Source organism: Ambystoma mexicanum, chromosome 13, assembly GCF_040938575.1.
Source record: "Ambystoma mexicanum isolate Mex_15411 chromosome 13, UKY_AmexF1_1, whole genome shotgun sequence".
Classification (NCBI taxonomy): domain Eukaryota; kingdom Metazoa; phylum Chordata; class Amphibia; order Caudata; family Ambystomatidae; genus Ambystoma; species Ambystoma mexicanum.
The window spans coordinates 796,756,667-796,780,445 of NC_090938.1; the positions used below are offsets into that span (position 1 = coordinate 796,756,667).

The window sequence follows — 23,779 nt, forward strand, 5'->3', positions numbered from 1 at the left end:
AGAAGCAGGTCAATAACGTGGAATCCAAATGTAGTGAAATACAAGAGCAAAGCCAGAAACAACTTTAATAAGAAGCACTTGTTTCAGGGTGAAAGCGTCTCTTATTCGCAGGGAGTCGGTGAGCGCAACGTCCTACGTGTCATGTGGTCGCAAGCACCGGCTTTCCCCTTGGCCACTGCATACGCGGCCGAATGACGTTGTGTGGCACGCCTTCTTAGGGAAAGGTGGTGCGAAGCCATCGGCAGAGAATGTTTCACAGCATGCAGATCCCTGACAAGGCCTTTCTAATGGGGACAGGGTGGTGCATCCACAGTACAATAGTGCCCCTGGGGATGATGCACTGGGGTGGATCACATGGGAGAGGGAGCCCCTTATGAGATTAGGGATGACTATCCCCAGAGAACACAGTATACCGCATATGGGCACACCTCTCCTGCTGCCACAGAAGCAGATCCCTTAGATAAGGAATGGCCCTGACAGGCGCCCAACATGAAAACGAGCCTGAACACTACCGGAGCCTCGAGAAGGAGTCCCATGTCCCAGAAGACGTAAACCAAAAGCAAAGGAACATGGGCTGGTGGGAAGGGACAAGAGGTCTGGGGAAGCCGGGAGAAGCACAGAGAGTACCAAGTGAGAGGGTTGGGAAACCTGGAAGTCAGAGAGTACCCAGGGCTGACACCCTTAGAGAAGTACAGACAGAAAGAGGGTTAGATACCCTAGTTAACATTGAAATAACAGCAAGAGAAAGCTTAGCTTGGCAGGAGAGTGAACCAAGCTATCCAATAGGTGAGTTGCGAGTTTGGGACTCGCACCCACATTTAAAACTGAGAACCAGAGGGTCAAGGACCCTAACAGAGAAAGAAGGGAATACAGGAGAAACACAGCCTTGGCGTGAACCAGGCTGTCATAGAGCTGTATTGTGAGTCTGGGAGTCACGCCCTCATTTAAAACAGAGGACAAGATGGAAAAGGACCCAAAAAAGAAGAGAGGGAGACACACAGGGAAATACAAGCTTGGCAGGAGAGCAAAGCAAATTATCAAAAGCTATCTAAGGAACCAATGCGAGTTGAGGGCTTGCACCCCTATTTCGACCAAGAGAGGAGGAGGATCGGGGACCCTCAGAGAGAGAAAAGGGTATACCGAGGAGAACCCCTGGTGAGAGAATAAATCAACCTAGGTATAAACAGCACAGCAGGTCTGGGACCCAACATAACAAACAACACAGCAGGTCTGGACCCAACAGAGAGAGACACCTAGAAACTGCGATATTCCCCTGGATAATGACTGCCAAGAAGAAGGGGGAACCAGAACTCCCCAAAGAATAAATAATGAACAAGGTTTACAAATGGCACTACGCATCTGGGACCTAATGGGAAGAGACACTTAAAGATTGTAATATTCCCTTGGGCAAAATGTATCAGGGAGACAGAGAGAGAAGGAATTACTAAGAAGGACCATACTGCAGGAGAGTAAAACCCTCCTTTTTGCTTTAATAAAATTTATGACAATAACTACATCACCTATGTCCGGGAATTCCTTCTGCACCCTTACACTAGCCGCAACAGGACCTGCACCCTTCCCACTTGCGAGGGGTGCTAGTGAACTTACTTGCAATAATTTTTTCTTGGAGCTGATGAAATCTGTGATGTGTGTCAGAGGAATCCTCTGAAAAGCTTCTTGCCAACAGCCGAACCGACACTGAAGTGCGTGTGGTGAAAAGGCATGGCAAGACGTGCAGTCCATCCACCTGAGCTCAGGGCCTAGGCACTCAACACAGAGCCTGTGCGAATCCACCAATATGTAATGCCTGCCACAGGAGGAATACAGTGCGAGTCTGTAACATCCATCATAAAAGACCCAACAGATGTTGCCAAGAAGCAAGGTGAAAAAAGAAATTATGGGGAAAAGAAATTGTGTAGCAAAGAAAACCCACAAAATGCACAGAGCCCTCCAGTTCTGTCGATGTGAAGAAAATGACTGACATGTGTTGCTGGTCAGCGGGACTAGCCACGCCAATGCTGCCATGCTTTACTTTGCAACACAAAATTATTTAAATGTGAATGATTATTTTTTTATCCTGTGCAAAAAAAGCTCCAGACCTGTCCCCTTGGATGGACACCCATAAGTATGGAAGGAAGGGGTGTAGGAGTACGTTTAGAATGTTTGAACATGCTATTTTAGCTTTTTATGTATTTTATTATGAGGTCCCCTCCACAAACCACCTTGCACAAGTCTTTTCAGGTAGTAAGTATTTATTTTATTATCTTTCTCCTAAGTAGGACTAGCTTCGGGTATTATCTACAACTGATTTCTTCTGAAAGATGTGACGAATCTAGCGATGTTGTCACTACTTTCCCGGGGAAGTCTATCCTCACGTGGCCAGGGAAAGGCAGAAGCTATCTGACTCTGACTCTGGGGGTGACTATTTGAGGGAGGACCAATTGAGAGAAGACAACACTCATCGCTAGATAGAGAATGGTATCCCAGTTCTCCATTAGAGCCTCATAGCTTATCCTGGGCTTCCCATTCCTCTATGGCCTATTGTAGAAGTGCACATCATTCACACATAACTGATAGTATAGTTTCTCAAACTATCCCTTTTTATTTGACAGACGACACTGGGACGAAGAAGAGGAAAGGAGTAGTGAAGATCACTAGAGCCGGCAAGCCAAAGCCACGCTCTAGTTGTTGGAAATGGCAATCAGGTGCTGGTTGATAATATGATCAACTTTCAGTAGGCAGTGTATGAAAGGCAAGTGAAGTGCCAGTGCCTTCCTAACTGCACACACTTTGCCTCAGTGAACAGGTTGCCACATTCTAAAGTGATACATGTAGGCTTATGAGCCTAGAACACAGATCAGAAAGGCTGCAGAGATACATAATTCTGACAACCATATCCACAGGAAGGACATTCACTGGAGAGACAAACTCAGACACATTCAGCACCTGGATGGAGGTCATAGAGAGCATACAGATGGCTAGAGACACAAGAAAGAGGCCTAGGCAACAACCTGTTACAGAGAGGAAGACACATGAACACACACAACCACACCAAAGGAACAGGCACAAAAGGGAGACCTAGGCAGCACTAAGCTAGAGAAAGGATGAACATACACAGTCGCATCAAATGGACATGCACAAGTGAAGCAGATTTAGGGGACACTGAGCTACATAGACAGGATACACAAGAGTGCAAACATCCAAACTGATGGGATGGACACAAGAGAGTGAATACCCAGCTACAGAGACAGAAAGAAACATGAGCACAAGCTGCCACACCCATGGGGCACACAGGAGGAAGACCAAGCAGACACCCAGCGACAGAGACAGAAATACATATGGACACGAACATCCACACCAATAAGATAGACACAAGAGAGACAGGACAAGCTAGGGAAACATATCTAAACAACAATGCGTTAGGGAGCGAGAGCAAGGCACGCAATCACTCAGAGCCAAACCAAAGGGAGAGACACAAGAGAGACATACCTAGTCAACACCCAGCTACATAGAGAGCAAGACATATGAGCACAAACAGTCACAGAGATAGGACAGACACACGAAAGACATGCCTAGATTACACCGAGCTAGAGAACCATGAACACACACAGCCACATCAATGATACAGGCACAATAGAAACTGACTTAAGACAGCACCCAGCCGGCTAGAGTGCAAGAGGCATGAACATACACAATCACAAGAGAGATTGACCTATAGAACACCCAGGTAGATACAGAAAGAAACATGAACACAAACAGCCACACCAATGATACCGTCATAAGAGAGACAACCCTGGGCAGCACCCAGCATTGAGAGAGCATAGCACATGAACACGAGGCAGACCTAAAGAACAATAAGATTTAGTGACAGAAATACACATGAACACAAGCATCCACACCAAGAGGTCAAACACAATAGAGGAAAAACCCAGCTAGAGAGACAGAAAAATGAACACAAACAGCCACACCAAAGGGTCAGACATCTGGGAGGCAGACCTAAAGAACAATACACTTTAGTGACAGAAATACACATGGACACAAACATCCACACCAAGAGGACAAACACAATAGAGGAAAAACCAAGCCAGAGAGACAGACACATGAATACAAACAGCCAAACCAATGATACAGACATACGAGAGACACACCTAGACAGCACCCAGCTAGAGAGAGAGCATAGCACATGAACACAAACATTCATGCCAATGGGACAAACGCAGCAAGAGAGACTGCAAGAAACATGAACACAAATAGCCACACCAAAGGGTCAGACATCAGAGAGGCAGACTTAAAGAACAATAAGCTTTAGTGACAGAAATACACATGAACACAAACATCCACACCAATGGGATATACACAAAAGTGTAAAAAAACAGCAAGAGAGACAGCAAGAAACATGAACACAAGCACCCACACCAAAGGGTCAGACATCAGAGAGACAACCCTAGACAGCACCCAGCTAGAGAGAGAGCATGGCACATGAACAGAAACATCTTCACCAATGGGGCAAACACAAAAGCGTAAAAGCTCAGCAAAAGAGACAGAAAGAAACATGAATACAAACAGTCACACCAATGGGACAAACGCAAAAGAGTAAAAACCCAGCTGGAGGGATGGAAAGAAACATGAGCGCAAACAGCCACACCAATGAATTAGACATAAGAGTGGCAGAACGAAAGAACAATACGCTTTAGTGACTGAAATACACACGGGCACACACAGCCACACCAACTGAACAAACACAAGAGAGATTAACCTAGGGAAAACCCATATAGATAGACAGAACTACGTATGGAGACACACATCCACACCAATGGGACAGACACAAGAAAATGAACATCCTCCTAGAGGCAGAAGAAAACGACAACACAAACATTCAAGGTAATGGAACAGACATAAGAGAGGTAGACCTAGACAAAACCCAACTAAAAGAACAGAAGGAAAATCATACACACCCACACCAATGAGACAAACACACAACAGATGGAAGGAAGACAATGAGAACACACCAATGGAGCAAAGCCACACAATATTTAGACCTTGACAATACCCGGCTACAGAGACAGAAAGAAACATCAACGCAAACAGCCACGGTAAAGGAGCAAACAAAGAGATCGAAGTAGATGAAGACTATTGTGACAAAAGAAAAAAATGACTCACTGATAAATACAGGCTCACCATTGGAACAATCACAGGAGAGAAAGGCCTATACAAAACCTAACTAAAGAGAAAAGCGCACATGATTGAAAACAGCCACACCAATGGAATAGACACACAAGAATCAGGCCTAGACAACAACCAGCTAGACAGACAGAAAGTCAAAACCCAGCTAGAGAGACAGAAAGGTAAAAGACCAATAAATACATAGACACACACCAATAGAGAGAGACATAAGAGAGGCATGCCTAGACATCACCCTGCAAGTGAGACAGAAAGGCACATCAACACAAAGAACCATGGCAAAGGAACAGACATAGATAACATCCACCTAGAGGGACAGAAGGAAAAAAGACCAATTGATACAGACACACCAATAGAAAAGAAACTAGAGACAGATCTAGACAGTACCCAGCTAGATAGATACAGATACATGAACACCAGTAGCCACATCAATGAGATCCACAAACAACACTGAGCCAGAAAGACAACAGTGATGCAATAGTCACACTATGCAGCGCACGAGATATACCTAGACAATGTGCAATTACAGAGAAAGGACAGTACATGAACACAAACAGCCCCACCAATGCAACAATGCACAGAACAAACAAACACTGGCAATAGCAGGCTATTAAGACGACAACAACACACCAATAAGGACAGCGACATCTTTCAGACAGAGACAACACTGAACTAGAGAGACAGCCAGCGAGGCTGAGACAAACCTCGCTGGTAAGCGACAGGTTCCCGTCCTGCATGCTCTGCTAGTCCTTACCCGCTCGAGGCGGCTCTCGTCCATGGACTTGGAGTACTCCTTTAGCTTGAACTCCTCGCGGTCGATGTGCGAGCTCTCAATGTCGGCTGAAAGGTGAGGCATGTTCGTGACCCAGGCCACAGTGCGCTCCGACGCAGGGGTCACCGGGTTCAGTGTGGACTGGTGTGATTGCTGTGGAGAGACCCATGTAATTAATAAGAAAACCAGGTGAGGCAGACCCCACCCACTTGCTCACCTACACTTCTCTAACCCTGGTCAGTAAGTGAGGCAGACCCCGTTCCCAAAATGACATTCACTTCTCTTATTCCTGTCAATAAGTGAGGAAGACCTAATTCAATGAACACCTCTTTTTACACCGGAGTGAGTCTAAGGGATGTAGGCCCATACCCTGGACTGCCTCGCTGAACTTCTGACAGTAAATGGGATGGGCCCTATTATCTGGTCCACCTCAACTTCCCTTACTAATGACTGCAAATGATGCAGGCATAGTCCAAGGACCTCCTCCACATCCCTAGTCTTGTCATTAAGAAAGGGGGCTGAGTCCCCTGGATCCGCTCTGCTCCTTTACTCAAGACTGGAGGTGATGAAGGCCCATTCCGAGAACCACTTCCACATCCCTTGCTTACGCTGGTCATATTCCCACCTTCACCTCACTCACTCCTTTCATTCCTCCAACTCATGTAGGTTTCTCTCAACCAACTTCGCATCACTCCCTACATCTCCACATCACCCCTCCTGTCTACCTCCTCCAAATCAACACTCCTGCCTGTCACCTGCACATCATCCCTCTTGCCTGGCACCTCCACATCACCCCTCCTGTCTACCTCCTCCAAATCAACACTCTTGCCTGTCATCTCCACATCACCCCTCGACCTGCCACCTCCACATCACCCCTCCTGTCTACCTCCTCCAAATCAACACTCTTGCCTGTCATCTCCACATCATCCCTCAACCTGCCACCTCCACATCACCCCTCCTGTCTGCCTCCTCCAAATCAACACTCCTGCCTGTCATCTCCACATCACCCCTCAACCTGCCACATCCACATCACCCCTCCTGTCTACCTCCTCCAAATCAACACTCCTGCCTGTCATCTCCACATCACCCCTCAACCTGCTACCTCCACATCACCCCTCCTGTCTACCTCCTCCAAATCAACACTCTTGCCTGTCATCTCCACATCACCCCTCGACCTGCCACCTCCACATCACCCCTCCTGTCTACCTCCTCCAAATCAACACTCCTGCCTGTCATTTCCACATCACCCCTCGACCTGCCACCTCCACATCACCCCTCCTGTCTACCTCCTCCAAATCAACTCTTGCCTGTCATCTCCACATCACCCCTCGACCTGCCACCTCCACATCACCCCTCCTGTCTACCTCCTCCGAATCAACACTCTTGCCTGTCATCTCCACATCACCCCTCTACCTGCCACCTCCACATCACCCCTCCTGTCTACCTCCTCCAAATCAACACTCTTGCCTGTCATCTCCACATCACCCCTCGACCTGCCACCTCCACATCACCCCTCCTGTCTACCTCCTCCAAATCAACACTCCTGCCTGTCATCTCCACATCACCCCTCGACCTGCCACCTCCGCATCACCCCTCCTGTCTACCTCCTCCAAATCAACACTCCAGCCTGTCATCTCCATATCACCCCTCGACCTGGCACCTCCATGTTTCTCCTTACTCTCTTTTTGCTCCCTCTCCTCTCTTTATATGTTCCCACTTTCTCTAAACCCAGCCATCCCCTCTCTATACCTGTGTTAAATGGCACCCTCTGCTCCGCCTTTATTTCCACTTACTGCTCTATTATCCCCACTCACTCGCTCTTTTCTGCCAAGTCTTAAATAGCTCTCTCTCTTCCTTTACTCCCACTCTTCCTTTCTACTTCCCTCAACCTCTCCCTTCATTACTTCCTTCCTTCCTTTCCTTCCCCTCCTGGGCCCCTTTCTTCCCTCCTCTTCTGCATGCTTTTCCCCCATTGATTCTCCTTGTATTTTATATTTCTTTCTGCCATTCACCCCTATTGCAGCTTCTCCCACCTCTCCACTGAAGATATCCTCTACTTTCACCCAGTGGTGATTATCTTTGGTACTGTCATAATGACCCTCCCTTACTAGACTCTAGAAGAGGTCATCACTTGCCACTATTCTGTGAGTGGTGACAATTCCCATTCTGAGTGGTGAGATACAGAGAGTTGCACTTGTTCACCACTACCCCCCTTTGCACTGCATGGTGAGGTGTACTTATGTTTACCACTTATAAACTCCTGCTTCAGAGAATGTTGAGATACTCCACTGTTCATTCCCTGGCCTCATGGCGAGTTCTCAAATGCACACCACAGCCCTCCTTTGCACAATTGTGTATGGTGCTATTTACAACACGCTCTCCTGTGTACTTTAAGTGGTAAGGCTAATTCCCCATAAGGTCCAGAAATGGGATATTCCCTATCTCCAAACGGAATAAGTCTTAGTTCTGAATTGTCTAGCCTTGATCCCTGTTCCTAACCCTGATCTATTTTCCTAAACTTGTTCCCTTTTCCTAACTTTAATCCTTTATCCTAACCTTGGTCCCTATTCCTACCCTCAATCCCTTTGGCTAGCTATGATCTAATGCTCTAACCTTGACCCATTTTCCCATCCCTAATCCCATTTCCCCTCCTTCAACCTTTTCCAATCCTTGATCTATTTTTCTATCCTTTTCCCCTTTGCTTAACCGTGAAACCCCTTTTCATAATCCTGATCTCTTTTCCCACCCTTAATCCCACATCCTATATGTGATCTTTTTTCCTATACTTGACCCCTTTTCCTATCCCTGACCTTTTTTCCTATCCGTGATCCCTTTTCCCAACCTTTGTTCCCTTTCCATGCTGCATCCCTTTTCATAGCCCTCATCCCTTTTCCCGACCTTAGTCCCTTTTGTGATCTCTTTCCCATCCTTAAACCCTTTTCCCATCCTTAAACCCTTTTCCCAGCCTTGCTCCCTTTCACTATCCTTGAAACCTTTCACTATCCTTGATCCCTTTCACTGTCCTTGATTCCTTTACCAACCATGATTCCTTTTCCCATCCTTAATCCCTCTTCCTACCTTTGATGTCTTTCCACATGCTTAATTTCTTTTCTTATCCTTGATCCCTTTTCCTACCAGTAATCTATGTTTCTACTCTTGATTCCCTTCCCTATCCTTAATCCCCTTTCATAACCTGTATCCCCTAATCTAACCTTCATCCCTTTTCCTACTTTTGAACCTCTGCCCCACCCTTAATGCTTGTTCTCATCCTTATTGACTTTCCCAACCTTCATCCCTTACCCATTTCTTGATACCTTTTCCAAACCTTGCTTAATTTCCCCATGCTTAAACTCCTTTGCTATCCTTGCTCCCTTAACCTAACCTTGATGCCTCTTCGTATCCTTGAAGTTTTTCAAATGCTTAATCTCTTTCGCTATCCTGAATCCCTTTTCCTATCTTTGATCACATTTCCCAACCATGATCCCTTTTCCCATCCTTAATTCCTCTTTCATGCTTTATCCCTTTTCCTATTCTTAACCCCTTTTTCCAACGTTAATCCCATCTTCCTAACATTGATCCCTTTTCCCATTCTTAATCCCTTATCCACACAAACACTAAATCACTGGTCTCAAGCCAGACTTAGCGCACTACATCATTGTCACAAATTGTGTTGTGTGGCATGTAGTTCATTTCATTGTCCTTTTTCATTCTAAAAATGTGTCAAAATAATAAGATTGTCTTTCGACTTTGTTATTGTGATTGCTTTCATCTGGTTATCTCGGAACACTGTGTATAAGTGCAAGTAACTCCCCATTTCTCGTTATGAATGTTTATAGGGGCTTTTACTGTGCTGAAGAAGTTTGGGGGATTTCGAAAGATGATGCATTTTACCATCTCAACATATTATTTTCAAGGTATCAAATGTTGAGTTTTGTAATGTTTAGTATCAAATACTTTAGTCAAATAACCAAAATGAATATCTTTGCTGTAATCAGACTTTGATGAGCTACAGGTTCGGTTTTCCCATTGGTGCTGCAAGTCCTAGGTTGGACTGCCTGCTACAACTGTCTGTATGTATCACCTTCTACTTCTTTACACCTTGTTCCATAACCCTCTCTTTTTACAGTTGCACTTGTAAACTTCCCTCCATCGGCATGAGTGGATATTCTAGAGTGAAATGTTCGGTGTTCCCTGTACTCACATTTGTAGGAACTATGTTGCAGCCTGTGCCTCTACACCACTCGCCATACTGAGACAGTCACCCCATTACCACTCCCCAATCCCATACTTATGTCTTCATACTATAGGTAAGGTGAAACCAAAGACTGTAGTTTCCACAATCTTTCAATCCTTGATTAAACATATGTCTGTTCTTCATCGTGCTTTGCCTCTCCTTGACCTGTGCGTTACAGTGATGTATCAGTGTTTGTACCATCTCTGGGCTTGCTGCTAAATTCTGCGTTTTGACCTGGCATCGCCTTCCTGAGACGGCTGATTTTCTGGTGAGGTGCCTGCCTTTTTACTACTTTCTTGACCTCTGTGTGTGGCTGCAGGTTCTCTGCTGAGGTACATATCTTACCTCTGTCGTCCTAGGTATTGTGACATTCGGACGTGCAAGTGCAGTGAAGTGAAGAGAAGTCCAGGAATGGAAGGGTGAGGGGGGAACAAGGTGTGGTCAATTGCTGGTGAGAGCCCGGGGGAAGTGCCAAGGGGTGCCAAAGGGGTAGGATACTGGGTAAGTGCTAGGGCGGAGGAATCCCAAGGATGGGATGCACAGCTGCCAGGCTGTGGGCATGAAGGGGCAGTGATGAAAGGGGGAGGGTGCTGGTGTCGACTAGGTAGAGGGCCTGGTAATCTGTGAGGTGCATGAAGGACTAGGCCGCTAGTTACAGTGGCAGCGGGATGATTAGCAGGGAAGGGAAAGAGGGGACGAGGTAGAGAAAAGGAGAAGTCTGAGAAGGGCAGGGAGGCTGTTCCAAAGACAGGAACCAGCCGAAGAGAGAGACCTGCCCCCACTCTCTGTTTTGAGTAGCGCTTGGCTAGCAGAGAATTGGAGTAAGAGGAGCAGAGGGCTCTAGCAGGGAAGTATTTAGGGAGAGAAAGCTGGAGATAGCGTGGTCCCAGGCCACAGAAAACCGTGTGGATAATGCAGAGGGTTTTGAATTTGATTCTCGTGGCCACCGGGAGCCAGTAGAGAGATTTTAGGGCTGGAGAGGTACGGTCCCTGGGCTTGAAGCCAAGGATAGGTCTGGCAGCCCTATTCTGGATTAGCTGAAGGGGACGTAGGGAGGAAAGGGGTGGTTGAGGACGAGAATGTTGCAGTAGTCCAGCCTCGAGAGGACCAGAGCTCTGGAGACATTGAGCTTCTGGGGGAAGGTGAGAAAAGGGAGAATGCCTCTAAGGAGGTGAAGCTGGAAGTGGGCCTTCTTGGCAAGGTCCAAAAGGTGAGGGGAGAAGGAGGGAGAAGAGTCGAAGATTACCCCAAGGTTTTTTGCCTCACAGGATGGTGAGGGTAGAGGGCCCAAGGAGGGCAACCAGAGGGTAGGAGGGAAACAGGGCGCAGGTGTCCCAATAAGAAGGATCTCCCTAATTGTGCATTCTTTGGTGAAGAGTTCCTCTTATTATCTTACTCTTACCTTCAGTGGCGATACATAGGCCCATTTACTACTCTTATCTTCCCAATTAACATCATGCATATGCCTCTGTACCACTCTCACCTCCCAGAATACCCACCTGTTTCGTGATGGATGGCTTCAAGGATTGGGGCGCCTCCTTTGTCACAGACTGCTGACGCGGCCGCGGTGGGCCAAATGTAGGCTCTGGCGACTGCAGCAGGTTTCCGCTGGAGGGCCGTGGCTTGTGCGCTGCACTGACAGTTAGCTGCTGGGACTTGCCCCGCTGAAGAGGGGGTGGGGGAGGCTGTTCAAGCCGCCGCTGTGGCCCAATGGTGATTTGGGGGGGAGAAAGCATATGCTGCAGATTGTCCTGAAGCGAGAGCTGGCGCTTGGTGAACTCCGAGTTCTGCCGCGTAAACTCATCACTGTAGCTGTGACTGTGGAGAATGTGCTTGTTGGATGACAGGTCCTCGCTCTTGCTGTAGCCATGGAATGGGGCAAAGGCGTCCATGTTTGGATCAGGCCGATGGCTGGCCGGCCCATCCGATGCCATGTGGAAAAGCGGGTTTTGGAAGGAGAGGGGGATCCTGAGCTGTTGGGCAGACAGTCCGTCTGTGGTGACTCCCATCTGGCTGAGCCGCAGGCCGGCTGCGATGCTGGAGCCACTGCCCTGAGATAGTCGGCCAGGCCGCAAGCATGCGGCCGCTGTGATAGAGGCCTGGCTGCTGTTGAGCATGTCACCCACCGAATGCAGGTTGGAGATACTGTTCATGCGGCTGTCCTGCAGATCCAACATGGACACACTCTTGTTGACGCTCAGCATCTTCTGGTCAGGTTCAGTGATGTCCGAACTGCTGGTGCAATAGGCTGGCGAGGAGCGGGCCAGTGGCGGCCTTGTGACGAAGAAGACATCCTTAGAGGCCTTGTCCTTGGTGGGAGAGGGGAGGCGGTTCATGTCGATGGAACTGCAGAGGCGTTAGGAGGAAAAGGCAGAGCAGGGCGTTATTTTCGGCTGTGCACATGTGTAGCCATTACAAAATAGGTAGGGTTCTGACCCACAGATTTTGACACTGTTCCAAAAAGGATACGATCCTACTGTACATGACACTACTTCATAGTATTTGTGACCATCATATCATTGCTACATGCAACTACTGTTCCTGGAATGGCCAAAACATTTGATTACACATTTCTATGTACTACCTTTGCCCCACCTTCTTGTCTGTTTTACACTCAGAGTTCATCTTGTTACTGAGTACAGTTTGTTTTTTAACAATGAAGGTGTGGCCTTTTAATTCTGTAAAAAGGAAACTTATCACTAGATAAATCTTACAGCAAACGAGTTTGGCGCCGTGTTAGTGCAGTTTAAAAAAGAAATAATTGTGTGGCCACCATGTGATAAAGAAGTCTCTGGGACTTTGAAAGCTAACCACTCTACACCTCAGCATAATATTTTCAGCCAGTCCTATGAAAGGTATCAAAATTTGGTTTAAGAGAAATGATACCAATTCATTTGTAATACTGTTTCTTTTTCTTTATGCGTCCAATCTCTATCGCAAGTGTTTCGTCTCTGTATAAATATCTGCACTCATGATTTTCAAATTTTTTTATTTTAACCATTTGATGAACATTTTAGTAAACAACATGGGATAATACATCTTATCCATGTTCATGACAAGTACGGTAATAGCCCGCACTATTCCAGTATTCTTCTCCCAGTGAAACCCCCCCCCCCGGTCTCCCCAACATCAGAACTACAAATCTCAAAGGAAACAAACTCAATCTCCTCGTCTAGGTCTAGCCGCCTGGAAATAATCTGTCGCATGGCTTTAACAAAAATATTGCATATTTATGGGAAGGTATTTCTTCGTGTTCAGACAACCCCCTCCCCCAAGTCCACTCCTACATGTGATGTGTGGCTGCATGTGATGGGATCGCTCATGCAATGAGACTGCAAAATCCAGTCTCTAATATTCCCTCAACTGACCCCCGCAAACCCCCCTCTCTTTCCCTACGCTGCCCAGCTATCTATGCATGGGTGTCTTTTTTTTCCAACTTTATTTATAATTTTTATACAAAATTATAAAACAGAAGAACATACATGTGAGAGTGGATTTGCAGGTAGTCCACAGAATCAGTTTTTACATAACACATGCCACTACAAATTACCATATTACATTGCCATAAAATACCCACCCCCACATCTCATCTCAACTAGAAGACACAGTAAGACAGCACAGTAGACAAGACAAACACCCTCCCACCACCCGACCCCGATATTATTTATACACCTAGAAAGCAAGTCCTACATTTCAATAAAACAATTGAACGATCCCCACATCTCAGCATATCCAACCTCCCAATCACGCTTCAGAGCTTGTGTCTTTTCATACCATGAAGTGTTTGCATATCTGATAACCAATTTCCATAGTGAGTTTTTTTCTAGATTTCCACACCTTCATTATATGATTAATAGCCATCAACAGCACTCTGTCAATCCAATCCAGGGAAACACATATATATCCACTCCTTCTATTCACTGAAAGAAATATTACTGACTTAAAAGTTCCAGGGAATAAATCATTTACCACCAAATCGACCAGATCCAGAATATCCTTCCAAAAACCTAACACTCTACTACACTCCCAAAGCATGTGTTGAAAGGTCCCTCTTGAGCACTTACACCCCCAAAACAAGTCCGTATCTGCCATTCCTCTCTTATTCATTCTCACAGGCTTCCAATACATATGTCCTAAAACGCACTGATGAATGTATCTCATGTTTAGACCAACTTTGGCTTTCACCGCTACTTTCCACGCATAATTCCATAGGTGTCTTTTTATCTTTTTATTTTGCATGTCTTTCATCCTTTCCATCCTTCTTCCTGTCTGCGATTCCCTGCCAGGGTCATATGTGTATGTATTCAGTATATTCACTATATATATTGTCCAAGGATTTTGCAAATCTTGTCAGATCTGCGGACCCCTTGACGCTTCCTTTATCCCCGTCTCTCATGGGAGCATATCCGAGACAGAAGGTGTTCCCATGACGCCATATCCGGTAGCTTTGTAGCTTTACATGTGATCAGAATGGCTTTTGGGGCTGTAAATAGCATGATGTGCATAAGCTTCCTTACTAGAGCGTCCTCAGGCCACTCCTCTACTTCCAACCTGAACAGCATTGGAATAGGTGATTTGGTCGGCGTTGACCCCTGAGCCCGTAAGATACTTGACCATACTTCTTCCCAGAATGGCTGGATCTTGGGGCAGGTCCACAGCAAGTGTCCCAAGGTGCCCAGTTGTCCAAATCCCCTCCAGCATGAAGGTGTTGCCATCAGTTTCGTCTCATATGGCCTTACTGTGGTATAATATACAGCTGTATTAATTTATACTGGATTTCTCTATTTTTCAAGTTATGCAAACTCACGCTAACCAATGTGAAGCATGAATATAGGTCTTCAGTGCCCAGCTGCACCCCGAGATCTTCTGATCACTGGGCAGAGAGGATTATGTTTCTGGCCAAATTATTTGCAATACCCAAAACATAAAACATCTTAATTTTGGGAAAACTGGTCAGATCTCTGACCAGTTTGGATTCACATGTCGATTGTTCCCTAGCTTGTGTGTTTTCCAAAATGAGTGAGTTCACTAGCGATACCATTGCTCTATGTTGGAGCCACTCGTTCGGTGTGAGGCCCAATGCTGCCCTGACCTATGAGAATGGAATCGGTGTGCTTGCCTCATAAATATCCATAATGCAAACATTACGGTAGCTCTCTTTCTGTCTAAGCTTCACCCGCATGTTTGGTCCTGTGTCTAGCAGTGCCCAGAGTCTAAGCCAAGGCAGCACACACTCAAGATCCGTTCCAGTCTCCCAGAGCATCTGATGCCAGCATTGTAATGTATTTCCTATAATGGGACCCTTCTTTATGCACTGGTGGTAAACCGATTTTTTCCTGGGGTGTGAACGGCTGCATTAGGGCTAACTCGATTAGCCGCCAGCTGGCGTCGTCCTCTGTGTTGAGCCATCCTTTAACTCACCGTATTTGCGCTGCCCTATAGTAGGTTTTCACTGATGGGAGCGGCATTCCCCCATCTTCTTTAATTGCCTGTAGGGTTGTAATTTTGATCCTTGCTTTCTTTTGGCACCAAATACATTTCTAACTCACAAATCATGGTCGTTGGTGGGGGCGTCTGGATCATTTTTGCCAGATACAAAAATGTGGGTGGGGTGTTCATTTTCACTGCATTAATCCTACCGGTGAGTGATTGTGGCAGGATATTCCATTTGATCATGTTATTGTAGATTTTGTGTAGAATAGGAGGGTAGTTAAGATGGATTATGCCACTAAAATGTTTCATCCACACACCCAGGAATTTGATAGCTTGTGTTTGCAGTGTACAGATGGGCCCAAATTCCCAAGTGCATAAAAACAATGCAGTACTCAAAGTGCACTGTAAAACCCAGCTTCATTCAAAGCATAGAAACTTGGTCAGGGACAGCATACAAACAGCTCTTACAAAATACAAGCGTAAGCAGATTTTGCACTAGAGATAAGTCAACAATGACGTCATACTATGATTTCAGTTACAAAACTTATGAGGGGTTATGATTGGTTCATTCCTTAAAGTACATATAGACTACGTAAGTGTCTCCTTTCCTCCCATCTCTCCCTCTCTACCCCGTAGGCCAAGCCAACTCCAGCACTGCCACCTACCTTCTTGGTTATCCGACCTATGAAACGTGTGTCAGTTGAGGCTTTTGCTGCCACTTTCTCTCCCCCTCCTCTGGCTGACTCACATCCTGACACAGCCCTTTCCATGCTCCACTCTTCTATGTCTGACACTCTTGATGTTCTTGCCCCTGTCATGAGGATACGCTTGAAGCCCAAAGCCAAGTGCAACTCCTTGTATGATTCAGACCTCGTCACCCTTAAACGCAAGTGTCACCCTTAAAAGCAATTGTAGGGTGGCTGAGAGTAAATGGCTTGCTTCTTGTGCATCCTCTGCCAAACTGGCCTGCCGCCTGCTCCAAAGGCAATACTGGCTCTCTGTCCGCATAAAGAAGAGAGCCCAGATCCAAGCCCGCGTCTCTGTGGCATCCAACAACTCGGCCGAACTCATCTGCAAGGAGCTGGCCAATCCTGCTGCAGTCTCTACCTCTCCTGTCCCCTCCCAGGCCATCTGTACGGCCTTGGCTTCTCATTTCATCTCTAAAACTCAGGACATCCTGTCCACTCTCTCCTCCTCCCTCTACTCTCTGCTCTACCACTGGCCCCCCTATTGCCACCTTTCCTGCCTCCTTCTCTGCCTTTCCTCTGTTCTCTCCTGACAAGGTTGCACCAGCAGCGGAGAGGGCAAGAGCCCCCACCAGTTGCCGCATCTACAGCCAACCAGCGACCCTCGTGACCGTCCTGACCTGCAACGCCTTACCATTGGTCACCAGCAAATCTCTGGTGAGACACATTCTGCCCCTGCAACCCCTGGGCTGGATGCCGACCTGATTTCCTGATTATAAAGCATCTGTCTTGCCAAGACACCGTCCTGAACTGCACTGCGCCGACATGCTTCCCAAACAAAATGCCAGGCGCGATGCGGCACGAAAGTGAGGTTCAGCTTCCTTTCTGTTGCCTAGCAACGCTGTATATTTAATTTGGCAACATCCGCCGGCAGGCAGAAGAGCTGGCGGCCACCCCAAGGCCACCATAAGGCCCTGTTTGCCCCTGGAGTTTCATTGTCTGCACCAGCGGTGTAGAGAGCAGGAGCCCCCACCAGTTGCTGCATCTACAGCCAACCAGCGACCCTCGTGACCGCCCTGACCTGCAACGCCTTACCACGGTCACCAGCATATCTCTGCTGAGACACATCCTGCCCCTGCTACCCCTGGGCTAGATGGCGACCTGATTTCCTGATTTTAAAGCACCTTTCTTGCCAAGACACCGTCCTGAACCGCACCGCGCCGACATGCTTCCCAAACAAAATGTCGGACGCGACGCGGCATGAAAGTGAGGCTCGGCTTCCTTTCTGTTGCCTAGCAACGCTGCATTTTTAATTTGGCAACATCTGCTGGCAGGTAAGAGCCGGCGGCCACCCCAAGGACACCCTAAGGCCCTGTTTGCCCCTGTTCGCCACTAGAGCCGTGAGCGTGTTCCACTATCCTCCTTAAAAGCTTACTGCGCTCCAGAACTTATAGTGGGCAGACCCCATATGGACCGCCTGGGCTTAGGCCCTGATATGCACATACGCTATTAAGTAACATGCTTCATTCATGCTAAAACTTGCGTTTGCTAGCTATATGCCTACGTATTAGCACTGTGTAACACTGTATTTTCCCACTCTGCTACTCACACAACTCACGATACCGACAGGTAAGGTGTTAGTCGAAGGCCACCACACTCTCAACCATTCATCCCTAATGCCTAACTGTCACATCAAAACGTATCCTGAAATAGGCTATTCTATAGTGACAATTGTATTTTGAAACAGCCTTTTTTTGCCTGCCAGCCTTACTCTGAAATAGCCTATTCTATAGTGACAATTGTATTTTGAAACAGCCTATTTTTGCCTGCCAGCCTTAATCTGAAATAGCCTATTCTATAGTGTCAAATGTACGCTGAAATAGTGTAATTTTCACTGCATTAGTATGGTGGCCACATTCCAACACCCGAGAAGCACACTAGGCACACTAAGCTTTCTCAACTTTATAATACTAATTGTAAGGATGCAACCTTACCACTGGCCAGACTCATCTAGCCTAACTAATCACACGCTGACTAACAGTTCCATGACTGATCTCCCTACTCAACACACCACGCACGCATTCAACACTGTACCCAACTGCCATTCTAGACTCGTCGGGCTCAGAACATGCACTCTACCCATGATCATCACCTCCCATGCCACACCTGCCACACACAGAAATCGCAGATTAGGAACTCGCACAGCGTTCAGAACTAACACTCCACGCTCTGTACCACACATCCCCACAAGGACCACACTGCCTTCCAATACGAAGCCCACCAGTAACATCACCAAACTACACAAATCCATGCCTACAGTAGCTAAACAGCCACATCCAATCAAGAACTTCCTAGCACAGCATCTCAAAGGCGCCCTGCTCAACGTCCGTTCTCTTAGCGCCCAGGCTCTGGAAATCAACAACCTCATCTCGAGCCTTGATTTAGATATATTAGCCATCACTGAAACATGGCTACATGAGGCTTCTGGCCCGACCATAACTTTAGCCTTACCTAAAGGTTACTCTATCCTCAGACAGGATAGACCCTCCAAAATAGGAGGTGGGGTAGCCCTAATCTTCAAAGATGCCTGTCATTTTAGGTTTATATGCCACCCTAGGGAAGGCAATGCTGACATTGTATCAGTCAAGTTGACACTCTCCCCCAAAAACACTATTAACATTCATGTTATTTACCGGCTGCCGGGACTCCCAGCAGACTTCCAAAGTCATATCTCCCACCTACTCAGCGAAAATATTTAAAAAAAACACAAAAACCCTACTCCTGGGGTGACCTAAATTTAGGATTTAATGATTCCAAGGACAAAGCAGCCATTTCATTCCTTAAAGGCCTCACAGACCTTAACTTTTCCCAGAAAATGATGACTCCCACACATTCCAAAGGCAGAATCCTGGACTGGCTGGTCGACCACAATTGTGACTCAACCATCACCTCTAACACTGCCTTCCCCTGGACAGACCATAGCTGTATACAATTCACCATCCCCACAACCCCTAAAAATAAAGCTATTACACATAAACCTGACGCACTAGCAAGAAGCTCTAAAAAGCTAACCGCGGACAACATAAGACCCTATCTTGACATTCCATGCTTAGCTCCGCCTTTAGCTCACGATCCCAAAATCCTGGCAGATATCTTTAAGGACACCCTTACTCACGCAGTCAACAGCATTGCCCCACTAGAAGAAAAAAAATTAAAAAAATCTTTCCACTCTAATTCGTGGTTCACAGATGACCTACAAACCCTGCGTAAGAACAAACGACAGGCGCAAAAGAATTGGCAGGTTAACCCCAGTGACACCAATAAGGAAGCGTTCAAAGCTATTGCTAAAATATACAAAGCATCCGTTTTTAAAGCTAAATCTCAAGCCTATAACCTGCAAATGTCTGATGCCAACTCTCAATCCAAAGAACTCTTTACCATCTTTAAGGAACTCACAAATCCTCCTATCTCCACAGACGAGATCGTCAAAGATGAAGCCTGGTGCAATAGCATACAAAAAATAGACCTCCTACAAAATAAAATCCTTGACCATCACAACGCCTTACTCAAACTGAACCAACCACCTCAAACTCTGCCCGCCGGCAAAAAAATCAACATTCCCAAATTCACATTTAATGACATTTCGGAAACAGAAGTTATAGACCTCCTGAAACAACTGAAGCCATCGCAATGCAAAGGCGATGTATGTCCCCCTAAGATCATCAAGGAGTGCACCGAGCCACTTGCTCCACTCATTACCGCATTCATTAATGCCGTCTTTAAGACGGGCATCGTGCCTGACAGCCTTAAAGAGGCATGGGTGCACCCGCTGTTAAAAAAGCCTACACTTGACCCTGCACAGCCCAACAACTACCGGCCTATGACAACCGTCCCATTCCTTCTCAAAATATTAGACAAGCCTGCTGCTAAGAAAATGGCTGTACTTCTGCGCTTCTCATCTCCATATTAGACTTGTATTTGTCTGTTCATGTTACATTCACCTTGTGCATCTGCCATACGGGAATAGTTTCTTACCTGTAACGACCATTTCTCCAGCATTGGTATCTTTCATGGATTCACATGCTTAGACTATTCCCCATCGACAGACTGGGAACCCTCGGTACACCGTTTCCCATAGAAAAACTTCCGATACTTTTGTGTCCTATCTATGTCGTTTTTGGGGCCGCCCACGCATGCCCCACTAGGACGTAGTGGTATAAATGCCCCGCCCCTGCGGCTCCCTTCAGATTTCGACCCCAAAGCAGAATGGGGTGAAAACCTAGTTATACAAGTAGATTGCATTCCGGGGAGGCCGGCGGGCGCATGTGAATCCATGTAAGATACCAATGCTGGAGAAGGGAATAGTTTCTTACCTGTAACTCCATTTCTCCAGCATTGGATCTTTCATGGATTCACATGCTTAGAATAGAATATACAGCAGTGATCCTGAAAAGGGGAGGTGTGAATGCAATCCGGCACCCTCCTAAGCATACGTATACCGAACCATGCTTACGTAAAACTGCCACTTTATAAATACGCAAAAGTACATGCACATATCAATATCTATATATATATATATACATATACATATATACGTCCATATATACATATGCTAAAATAAGAACAGACCCTTCCTGAAAAGGGCTTACTTTATTGAAACAGAGGTGTAAGACTGCTCTTCCCATTTGTATCTCGTCCGCATGCTGCCGTTCGAGGCAGTAATGGCGGGTAAACGTGTGAGGCACTGACCATACCGCCACCTGGCAAATGTCTGCCAGCGGGATTCCTGCCCACAACGCCATAGAAGACGAAGTAGCCCTTGTGGAATGAGCTCTCGGACGCCCTTGTAGTGGTTTCCCTGCTTTGGAATGACAGAAGGCAATCGTCGACGAGACCCATCGGGCCAGTCCCTGCTTTGAAATTGCTTTTCCTCTCGCCGATGGACCATATGCAATGAAGAGTTGCTGCGTAGATCTAAGTTGTTGAGTCCGATGAAGGTAACATTTTAGAGCTCTCTTCACGTCCAAGGTACGGAGGACTTTTTCCACAGCCGATGAGGGGGTCGCGAAAAAGGTAGGCAGGGCAATGGACGAGTGTTTATGATAAGCCATGGAACTTTTGGAATGAAACGAGGATTAGTTGACAGAACCACTTTGTCCTTAAAGAACCTTAGGTACGGCGGGTCTACGACCAATGCTTGCAATTCTGAGAGCCGCCTAGCTGATGTTATAGCTATTAGAAAAGCCAATTTCCATGACAAGAACTTCATCGACGATGTGGCCATTGGTTCAAAGAGTGCTTTCATTAACCCTGCTAGCACCACATTAAGACTCCACGTTGGTGGAAAACGTTTAACCGGCGGGAATGTTCGGAACAGACCCCTCATGAAGTGTTTAACAAGTCTGTCACTAAACAAAGGAGACGACTGCCTCCTCCTCGTGAACCTAGAGATGGCCGCCAGGTGTACCTTCATTGATGAAAAAGATAATACGCTCTTCGCCAGGTGTAGCAGATACGGTAGAAGTTGCTCCGGAGTTACCCTTAGAGGTTGCACTCCCGGCTGTCCTTGACACCACGTGCAGAACCTTCTCCACTTACACGTGTACAACTTGTTGGTGGAAGGGGCCCGTGCTGCTTGCAGGATTCTCCGACAATCTGACGAAATGCTCAAGGCACCAAATTCCGAAAAGTCAGGAGCCAAGCTGTGAGATTGAGACTGTCTGGATTGTGATGCCACACTGTTCCTTCGTCCCGGGACAGGAGATTGGGAACCTTCAGGAACGTTATCGGTTGATCTACTGACAGGTGAAGCAGGTCGGAAAACCACGGCTGCCTCGGCCAACATGGTGCCACTAGGATGACGCGGCACCTGTACCTGCGTATCCACTGCAGAGCTCTCCTTATAAGATGGAACGGAGGGAAGGCGTAGAGGAACTTGTCCGTCCACGGGAAGGAGAACGTTTCCCCCAGAGAACCTTCCTGTGGCGATCTGCTGGCATACATCTCGCACTTCTTGTTCCTCTTCGTTGCAAAGAGATCCAGCGGACACCGTCCCCATTTCTCGAAGACCTTCGACAACTGAACGCTGTCTACCTCCCATTCGTGTATTTGGTCCATTTTTCTTCTGAGTGAGTCCGCTTGCTCGTTCCTTACTCCCAGGAGATGATGAGCTATGATGAATATATTGTGTTTCAGAGCCCAATGCCACAGCTTCTGAGCCTCGGTGGAAAGGGTTCTGGACCGCGTGCCCCCTTGCTTCCTTAAGTAAAACATTGCTGTCATGTTGTCTGTCAATATTCTCACTATGGACCCTCTGATGTGCGGCAGGAAAGACTTCAAGGCCCAGCGCAACAGAACGTTGATGTGCAGGAGTGACTCCCTCCGGGACCAACGACCTTGCGTTTGTAGAGTGCCCATGTGTGCTCCCCAGCCTGTCAGGGATGCGTCCGTCACTATGGTTAGCCAAAACTCCGGCTCCTGTAGGGGTACCCCTCTGGATAGATTCTGAAAGCTCTGCCACCACTGAAGAGCTAGTAGGAGCTCGTCGTCGTCCAGCTTGTACGACCAGAGCCCTTGGGCCTGCGTCCACCGGTCCGCCAGAAACTCTTGAAGCGGCCTCATGAACAGGCGGCAGTTGCCCCCAAGAGGAATGCAGGACGCCATAGCGCCCAGAATCGACACATATTTTCTCACTGATAGTCTGGTATTGATTCTCAGCCGACCTGCCAATCGATTGAGTTTGGTGATTCTGTCGAGGGATGGCTTCACTAACCCTGACTGGGTCTCGAATTGCGCGCCCAGGAACACCAAGCTTCTTGACGGCGTCAACAAAGATTTCTCGAAGTTTACCGCAAACCCCAGCAGTTGTAAGAGTTGCATGGTGGCCTGCAAACTTGTGTGAGTCGACATAGGGGAGGACCCCCTCACCAAACAGTCGTCGAGATACGGGTACACATGATGACCTTGCCTTCTCAGCCAGGCCGCCACCGGGGCCAAACATTTCGTTAACGTTCTGGGAGAGGATTTCAGCCCAAAAGGAAGTACTGTGAACTGGTAGTGAGTCCGTCCTACCACAAACCTTAGGAACTTTCTGTGTCGCCGACACATTGGTATGTGGAAGTACTAGTCCTGCAGGTCCCGAGACGCCAGAAAGTCCCCTTCCTGAACTGACCATTTCACTTCCTGGAGCGTGAGCATCTTGAATTTTAGGCTTTTCAACGTCTTGTTGAGATCGCGCAGGTCTAGAATGGGACGCCATTTTCCGTTTGGTTTTTTCACCACTAAGTATCGGGAATAAACCCCTTGACCCTTCTGCGACGACGGAACCAATTCTATAGCACTTTTTTGTAGCATAAGTGCTACTTCCTGCTGCAACACGCTCAGATGGGGTTGAGCTACAAACGCCGGTGGAATGTGCGGAGGGTTGCTTTTGAATTTCAGGGAATGTCCGTATCTTACTGTGTCCAACACCCA

General features: G+C 47.1%; 1 protein-coding gene across 8 annotated transcripts in view; it reads right to left on the bottom strand.

Moving 5' to 3' along the window:
• SYNGAP1 (synaptic Ras GTPase activating protein 1) overlaps positions 1–23,779 on the bottom strand; it is a 2,054,767-nt gene that overhangs the window by 89,917 nt on the left and 1,941,071 nt on the right. For all 8 annotated transcript variants that reach the window (XR_011283210.1, XM_069635198.1, XM_069635197.1 and 5 more), the window contains 2 exons: positions 11,687–12,533; positions 5,936–6,106 (listed from right to left, as the gene is read on the bottom strand). Coding sequence is in view for 7 of the 8 variants with exons in the window: in XM_069635198.1 (XP_069491299.1) it covers positions 5,936–6,106; positions 11,687–12,533 (1,018 nt within the window). In the remaining variant the exon portion in view is untranslated. The remainder of the gene's footprint in view (positions 1–5,935; positions 6,107–11,686; positions 12,534–23,779) is intronic.